The following is an 8,399-nucleotide window of genomic DNA, read 5'->3' as shown; positions in this document are numbered from 1 at the left end:
AAGCCACAAGCAGTGGCATGGTCAGCACGTCCTGAGCTTGAGCTGCAGAGAGGGCAAGCAGCTCACTGAGGTTCCAACTGCTCTCTCATCTACAGGCTAAAGCACCTCCCCATCCCTGCCCCAACGTCGTGGAAGTACAGACCTGGTGTGAGACCTGGTCTGAACAGCCCGAGCTAGTGGGGCTGGTCTAATCGCAGTGGTGGCAGCGGCAGGCCACAGGGCTCTGTCCCACGCACAGAAATATAACCCCCCCACCCCGGGTTTTTCCCCGGCGGCAGCTGGCCAGTGACCTTCAGCTCACCCAGGGGAGGCTGCAGCATCCCGCCATTCTTCTCACAGTTCCCGATGGGCTGGATTTCAGTGGAGTCCACCAGCCGCCAGAAGTCATTCTTGTTATCGCTGCCGTCGAGGCGCAGGCGGAGGCGGGCGCCCGTCAGGCCCACCACCGTGGCGATGCACGTGGAGGTGGTGTTCCTGGGATCCTGGGCTTCTAGTTTCATACTGATCTTGAATTCATTTGCAGGTGGAGTGTATGACTGCAAAGAGAAAAGAAGGGGCCCAGTCAGAGCCAGGATTTCCCATGAATGCACCACCCCAGTCACAAAGTTTAAGTCCCAAGAGCATCAAAACTGTCTCTATCTCTGCCTGAGGACTGACAGCATCCTCCTAGCACAGCCTGTTCTCTCAGCCCTCTGGCTCCAGAGGATCACCCAGCTGTCCTCAGCCCCAGACAAATGCTCCTCTGGGCTGCAGACCCTCCATCCAGACCCACATGCACCGTGTTGACACTCTCCTGTGTCCCCTGGACTCAACACAACCACTTCTGGGCTCATGTACCTGATGCCCAGGGGGCTGCTATTCTGTTCACAAAGGTGGGGTGAATTCTGCAGAAAATCTCCTTGCTGGGGTGCAGGCAACTTGGAACATTTTCCCAATGGCCTGCGCTTGGCAGAGTGAAAACATTCCCGTGTTCCCATCCCATCAGGGAGAAAAATCTGCTGTGCTGCTCTAACTTTTGAAGCTCCTGAACTTTTATTTTTGATCTTTGCTTCAGCACACTTGGATTTCTATTCAGTCTCCGATATCTTTAAGCATCTTCCTTGCCAAAAGAGGCGCCTGTCCCAGGCTCAGAACTCCTGGGTCATGAATGGACCATCACCCTCGACGTTCCTTGTCTTCACCCTCTTACCTGCTTGAAGCAATGGGCAGGAGCTGCGATGGCACAGGTTTCTTTCAGGTATTTCTCCCAGGTGAAGTGACCTGAGAAGAGAAAACCAAAGGATTCAAATAGGAACCGATGAGCTAAAATCTCAGCGGAAGAGCTGGCTGGCCTCCGGCTGCCAGCAGTTCTCCCCTGCTCACAGAGGAGGTGCTCACAGGCAACGATGTTTGTGACCACTGAAGATTTACAACTCGCTGAAAGGCAGGATAAAGTACGGTGCTGCCTAGGGCACCTCACTGCTGCTGTGCTGCAGAAGGGGCCGTAAAAGGTGAGGACAACAGCCTACAACTTCATATAAAATACCCAGCACAGAAGGGAGTCCGCAGAGTCAACCAGACAACTGCCCCTGCAACATCCCTGGTTAAACACTGCTCGGTCTGGGGATTGAGAACAGTCCCATGAGTTAAAAGCAGCTGAACCAAGGGGAAACTGCATGGTGCTGCCTTCATGGTTCCCCTGGTCCAGCGCACTCACAGCCAGCAGCTCCGAGAGGTATCAGCCTGTCCCTAGCAGTCAGGGGCCAGGCCAGCAATCAGCTCCCTGAAGGGGACAGGGCGTCTGTAGCTTGAGCAGGATGGGAGCAGGGAGCCTCCAGACAGGGCTTTCCTGAAGGCAGCAGCTCCCGTCCACACCAAAGCCCTGTCCTCTGAGTGCTGCCGCGGGGGGATGTGCTGCTCCTCCTCGCCTGCCCCTTCCCCGTCTGCAGCAGGAAGGGTGAACAGAACATGCCATCCAGGGAAAGCCATTATTAAACGAGGAATTAAAAGCTCCTGTGACCCGAGCAAATCCTGACTTCTGCCATTTAAACTGAGCAGCTGGGAAAGGATCCTGCTGGCGTGACATGAGCTGGTATTCATCTGAACGGCTCCCTGGAGGCCGCTTCATTTAAGTCATTTCAAGAGCATCGGTGGCAGCACAACTGGCGAGGCAGCCACTGCTCCCCCGTTCACAGCGAGCCTGTAATCAGTCCATTTTCGAAACAAAAGCTGCATTAAGAGCACTCCAAGCTGCTGCAGTGCACGCACACCTCTAGAAATGCAGGTACTGAGGTCAGCACTCGTTAATTCAGTTCTGCCTCCTGCACAGAGATGCCTTAAGGGCTTGATAATCTACTGGCCTCAAATAAAGGAAGGAAATGCCACTTTCTCACCCCCTCCCACACAGATGACTGGCACACAGCTAAACGTAGTGGAAATGAACACAAAAAATACAGTTTCCTTGTCACACTGGCTGAAATCTCCCTGTTCGCAGCCTGGCAGAAGCGCTCCATTCCTCAGAGCACGTGTGTCCAGTCATCGGCTTGTGTCGCCTTTTCCACCAACAGTCTCACGCAGGGGTGAAGGAAGAAGTTCACTGATTTGCTGCAATGATGCTCTCACAAAACTGAAACTCATTTGCTTTAATTGACAATGGGATTTTACACTCCGTGAGGTCAATGAGACACCTTGTATGAACAGCATATTGTATTAAACACCCAGGCAAAGCAAACCCAGGCACTCCTGGCAGGGAAACGCCTTACGAATCCCACCCCACTCCCCTCAGCTCTGGATCCTGATCCGGGCTCATCTCAGCCTGGGGTGGCTCTCCAGCACGGAGCACACAGGATCCCCATGGTGACAGCACTGGGGTAAGGAGGGCGAGCCTCAGCCCCAGGGCCTGAGCAAAGCATCGGGAAAGGATCAGCTGCACTTGACAATTTTATTGGAAACATGAAACCTGAGCTGCTTTCAGCCCCTTGCTGTGGAAAGCGGTTCATGGTTTCCATCCCTCCGCAGAAGACGAGGCTGTTCCACTCCCCGTAGCAGCTCATGCCGCAGCCGAGAGCCACGCTGCCCGATCCCAGCAGGAGCCGAACGTTTCTGAGACAGCTAAAAATAGTATTTGGACACAGAATTTACTTAATTCTAGAGCCTGTTGGGACCCAACCATCATGTGAAGACACACACAGCGCTGGAACTGCAGCTACGTACGACCCATGGTGACTTATTGTGTGAAGAAGAGCAGGAGCAGCAGCCAGACTCCCCTGAACTCTTGAGACAAGAGGGAGCTGGCACAGCAGAGCCCTGCTTTCCCGCATCGGCCATTCCTTTATGTGGAGAGCACAGCGAGCACAGCTACACAGCATGCTTTGTCAGGGTCACTCTCAAATCAGGACAGGAACCGCTTGCTGAATCTGGAGGCTGCCACCACCGCATGGAAACCCCAACGTGGAACGGAGGGAATGGTTTTAAAGGAATTCAGTAATTAGCTCATGATGGTTTTGAAGCAGGAATTTGGAGTTTAAACTTAACCAAATACGAGCAGCTTCAACCTGAAGACTGCAGGAAGGATCAGAAGAAAATGGCCTAGCACAAAGGTTGGCTTTTTTTTTTTTTTACAACAAAGGGAAAACTGCTAATAAACCAGAAGAAAGCAGACGGCACTTCAGGCTTTGGATTGGGGGAGCAGAGCCCAAGCCCTGCGCTCTCTGCCTGAGTAAGAGCGTGTCTGGCTGAAAACGATACATCCCCCTTGGCCCTCTCTCCCTTCGCTCCTCCCGACCTGCTCGTTACAATGACCCCCACTCACTTCCACCACCCAACTCCAAAGGGGTCCATGCTGGAGCCCCTGGCCCAGGCTGTTGGCCAGGATGCTGTTTTCCAGGCCGTTCTCCAGGCTCGCTGTGTGCAAAGGCTGTAAGGCCAGAGGGGAACAAGGAGAATATCGTGCTGGGCTTCCTCACGGGCACAGATCGACTCTTGTGGTTTCTATTCTCTGAATATTCTTATTTGTATTAACAAACCAGAAGCTTTACTGGAGGTGCCCAGGACATTTAGTCTGCAAGATGCTTGTTCCTCATCTGGCCTGGAGAAAGTTTTCTGAGCACTGGTCAAAAACCCCTGCTGGCTTTTCTTCAAATACCAGTGAAACACTTCATGAAAAAAACAGCACTGCAGCCAGTCCTCAAGTGTCCCTTTACTTGTAACAGAGCAGGAGCATCCAAGGACAGGGCTGACTGTAGGGACTGAAATCCTCTCTCACCACAAGAAGCTCCACTGCTGCTGGCTTCCAGGACAATATGCAAACTGTCCTGCCAGCCCTGAAACCACCCTCTGTGTTGCCTGGTCTCTGCCTTCTCTTTCATGTCCCCCCTACCCTGTGTCTGGATTCTCACCATGTTGCATTTAATGTTGATCCTTTGCCCAGAATTCAAATGAAGACTGAGTTTCTGGTTATGCCTTTAACTGCTGCCTGGGTTGGGGTCCATTAGCATTTCAGCTCCCGCGGGGTCATCAATCCAACTGAATTGCTACGTGTGCATTTCAGGTCACATCTGTGAAGGAGAACGTGCCCTCCCCAGATCCAGCACCCCACCGAAGCCTGCAGCCCATATGCGTGTCTGCCCACGAGCATCGTGGCAGCACATGAAAGCAGCACAGTTTGAGCCAACGCAGCATGAAAACGAGCAGAGTCTCACCTCTGCTCGCAGATCCAAAGGCCTTCCCCGATGCCTGGCTCCCAGGGGTCAGCTCTCCCACCGAGACAGCAGAGCTCCTGCGTGTCCCACCCGTTCTCACTGCCAGGCGCTGGGCTCAGCTGCCTTGGCTGCACATCCTCCACCAGTAACAGCTACAGCTGACAGCACCATCCCACCTACTCGCCATCTCGCTCAGATGAAACGTGAGAATGTGTGAGCCAAAACCAAGACGTTCCACCCACCAGGACACCGACTGCTTTGCTGCTTCTCAGAGCATCCCAGCTCAGCATTCGCTCTAAGCAGGAATCCTTCCAGCCTGGATCACAGGGCGCTCCGTGTCAGAACACTGCTGTGGTTCCACCCCCCTTACGGCATACCCCAGTTTCAGGCAGGGGTGAGCTGCTCTGGGTTTCCTGCTGGGACATGATCCCCGATCCTCACTGCTCCTCCATGCACTCCTCGAGCAGACACATGGATGTCGGCCTATCTGCGGCATGTCCTCCCCAGGCCAGCATGCCCTGGGATGTGGTGAGGTGTGGATTTTGGTGTGCAGGGTTACCATGAGCACTGACGGGAAAGCGCACCTCAGAATCTCCCAGCCAGTCATCTGACATCTGCCAACGGTGGAGATGAGGAGGGATGGAGCCCTCAGCACCCTGAGGATGACCACACACAGGCCATGTGCGCTGTGATGGTGCCCCATCCTGTCACGAAGGTGACAGAGGACCCAAGTACTTTACTTCCTCCTCTTGGGAAGGTCCTTCCCCACTGTGACGCACAGGATTTCAGTATAAGGGTAGACAAGGACAGACAAGATGCCCCAGAGAGAACGGCGACGGCTGATGGTGGCCCATGGTCCAATGTGCCCAGGAACTACCACTGAGTCTCACTGCAGAGCCACAGATAACTGAGCCCCAAGGGACAGCAGCCACTTCAGCTTTCCCAGGGGCTCTCATAAACAGAGGAGAGCCTTTCACAAAGGCAAACACGTCTCCTGTTAGAAAGGGCTTAACCCAGGCAATCCTTTAGTTTCCTGCTGCTCTGTACTTGGTGGGAAGCATGGACATCACCTTCTGAATGTGAGGACAGGGAGAATATAAGCTCATAGAGACGTTATGGGGATACCTTGTCTCCCACCAGTTCCTGTGCTGCTCCCACCACCCCTCACCCTGTGCCCTGCCGAGGCAGCTGGCATCGCCTCTGCTGGGGTAAGGGCTGAACCACTCGGCACTTGCGGCCGCGCAGGAAGAAAGAGAGCGGCTCGATGCTGTCTGAGCTTAGCTCTGTGCTCACCCCGGTGTCTTTCAAACCGTCTGTGACTGTGGTCAGAATTAAAACTCTAGAGGACTGTCCAAAAGGAGTCTTCATCTGTTAACTAATGTGGCATTCTGTAGTTTCCCACAGCCCAGCAACTCAAAGAGCTTTTAGGGTAAAAGAAACATGAATGGGGGAGAAGGGGGGAGAAAGGGGGAGAAGGAAAGAGAATGGCATTCTCTTACCTTGGTACTGGGAGGGGGACTCTGACGGGCGGCCGTACTTTTTACCATCTTTCCAGTCTATGGCTGCGACAAGAAATAAAGCGTTTGTGTCAGTGACAGAAGCCAGCTAAAGTCCTTCAACATCTCCTGCTCATGTCACCTGCTTCACAGGCCCTTCAGTCACCCTGCCACGACCCCAGGTAACACGGGTGGATTGTCTAAACCTACAGGGTGTGCTCCCTTCCTCCACACAGCTCAGAGAAGAGCTGACAGGAGGAACCTGCCTTTGCATCTCAGTCCCTGCCCAGTCCTCTCCAGCTCCTGTTCTCCCACGATGACCAGCAATAATGTGAAAAGCTTCATCATTTTAACCATGGGGAGGGGTGGTGAGGCGCGAGAGGAACAAAAGTCATTAAAAACCGCCCATGTGGATCTTGTATGCTGAGAAGCAAAGCCTGAATCACCCCTTGTTTATGAGCTCCATGTTAGTGCAGCTACCCTCGCTGCCAGGAACAGCCCTGACCCTCTCTGGGAGGGGAGAGGACTTCCCCAAACACCTGCACCCTGCCCTTGCCACGCACAACACCGGGCGACCACCACGCGTCCCGTGCAGCTCGTGGCAGAGTGCAGCAAAGTAGCGCCAGCTCTGCGGCACATCCCATCCGAGTCGCCCTTGGCTTTGGGCCTCAGAGTGACAAAAGCCCAAAGTTTCTAAGAGACCTCTGGAAAGTGAGGAAGAAACAGGGGATGCCTGTCTCTGGGAGGGGTGCAGAGCTGCGGTGCCATGGCACAGCTCACCCTGAGTGAGCTCCTTGCCCACTGCTGCCGCGCTAATGTGCCCCGGGAGCGCTGCTGCCGTCCAGCTCATTCATTTTACAAAGCGTTTTAGGGCTACTATAAAAAGCAGCTTGGCAGCACTCCAGGAAACTCGCCTTGCCCCCAGGACCAGCAGCTCCTTGTGAAAGGAAGGGAAAAAACAGGAAAAGTTTTGAAGCCTCCTGATGAGCAGCTGAAAGAGGCAGGTCATGAGCTGCTCCTGGAGAGGCCTGGGGGCTCCTAAGAGCTCTGAAATCATATTATTTTTGCAATCTGCTTTTACAAAATCACAGAATCGTTTGGGTTCGAAGAGACCTTTGAGATCATCAAGTCCAACCGTTCCCCCAGCACCACCATGTCCCCATTGCCCCCTGTCCCTCAACACCATCTCCACATGGCTGGGAAACTCCTCCAGAGATGGGGACTCCACCGCTGCCCTGGGCAGCCTGGGACACGCCTGCACAACCCCAACGGGACAGAAATGGTACCTCAGGGACAACCTCAACCTCTCCTGGATCAACTGGAGGCTGTTTCCTCTAGTCCTGTTGCTTGTTCCTGGGAAGCAGAGACCAAACTCCCCCCGCTCCACATCAGGGAGTTGTCAGAGCCAGAAGGTCTCCCCAGAGCCTCCTTTCCTCCAGGCTCAACCCCCCCAGGTCCCTCAGCCGCTCCTCAGCACATTGTGCTCCAGACCCTGCTCCAGCTCTGTTGCCCTTCTCTGGACATGCTCCAGCACCTTAATGTCCTTCCTGGTATGACAGGCCCAAAACTGAACCCAGGATTTGAGATGCAGCCTTCCCAGTGCCCCCAGTACAGGGGGATGATCCCTGCCCTGGTCCTGCTGGCCACACCAGTGCTGATACAAGCCAGGATGCCATTGGCCTTCTTGGCCACCTGGGCACAAATGTTCTTTGCAATACAATGGGCAGGAGGATGGCATGTGCGTTTAGTCCCTTACATGAACACAAGGGACATACAGAGTGTGGCCACAGCATCACCACACACGGACCACACAAAGAGCCTCCTTGGAGAGGAATGACAAGAATGGAAGGACATCCTGTGTTCCACCACCTCCTTAAGAAAGCAGGAATAAAGACACCAAGTAATTAAGTCAGAAGCAAAAAAGCCCCCCAGGATGGCTCATTCTCCTCTCCTGTTGAGGACAGCTCCTTAAGAGCACCCACCCACCTGAAGCAGCCTCTCGCCATCCTCTGCTTTATTCTTAACCTTTCACGTGCAAACATCCTCATTAAATGGGATGCACCGGAGCAGGGAGGAAAAGAAACGCAAGAATTTCTGCAGGCCAATAAAGAACAAGGAGAAGTGCAATGTGCTATTAAAAAGCAGGTAAGTAGGACAGAAACCCACGTGAGCGTGACGTGGGTGTTGCTCCCAGGCTGCCCAGCGCAGGTCCCGCAGCCATGAC

The 8,399-nt window shown here is 54.0% G+C and overlaps 1 protein-coding gene across 1 annotated transcript in view; it reads right to left on the bottom strand.

Moving 5' to 3' along the window:
• The window catches only part of LOC104495437 (polycomb protein SCMH1-like), a 13,536-nt gene that overhangs the window by 3,905 nt on the left and 1,232 nt on the right, over positions 1-8,399 (bottom strand). The window contains exons 2-4 of the mRNA XM_010138405.1: positions 6,179-6,241; positions 1,190-1,260; positions 302-536 (exon numbers count right to left, since the gene is read on the bottom strand). Coding sequence (XP_010136707.1) covers positions 302-536; positions 1,190-1,260; positions 6,179-6,241 — 369 coding nt within the window. The remainder of the gene's footprint in view (positions 1-301; positions 537-1,189; positions 1,261-6,178; positions 6,242-8,399) is intronic.

The sequence above is a fragment of the Buceros rhinoceros genome, unplaced genomic scaffold (assembly GCF_000710305.1).
Source record: "Buceros rhinoceros silvestris isolate BGI_N320 unplaced genomic scaffold, ASM71030v1 scaffold8136, whole genome shotgun sequence".
Lineage (NCBI taxonomy): Eukaryota > Metazoa > Chordata > Aves > Bucerotiformes > Bucerotidae > Buceros > Buceros rhinoceros.
The sequence above is the reverse complement of the archived record's forward strand: the minus strand, read 5'-3'. Positions and strand labels throughout refer to the sequence as shown.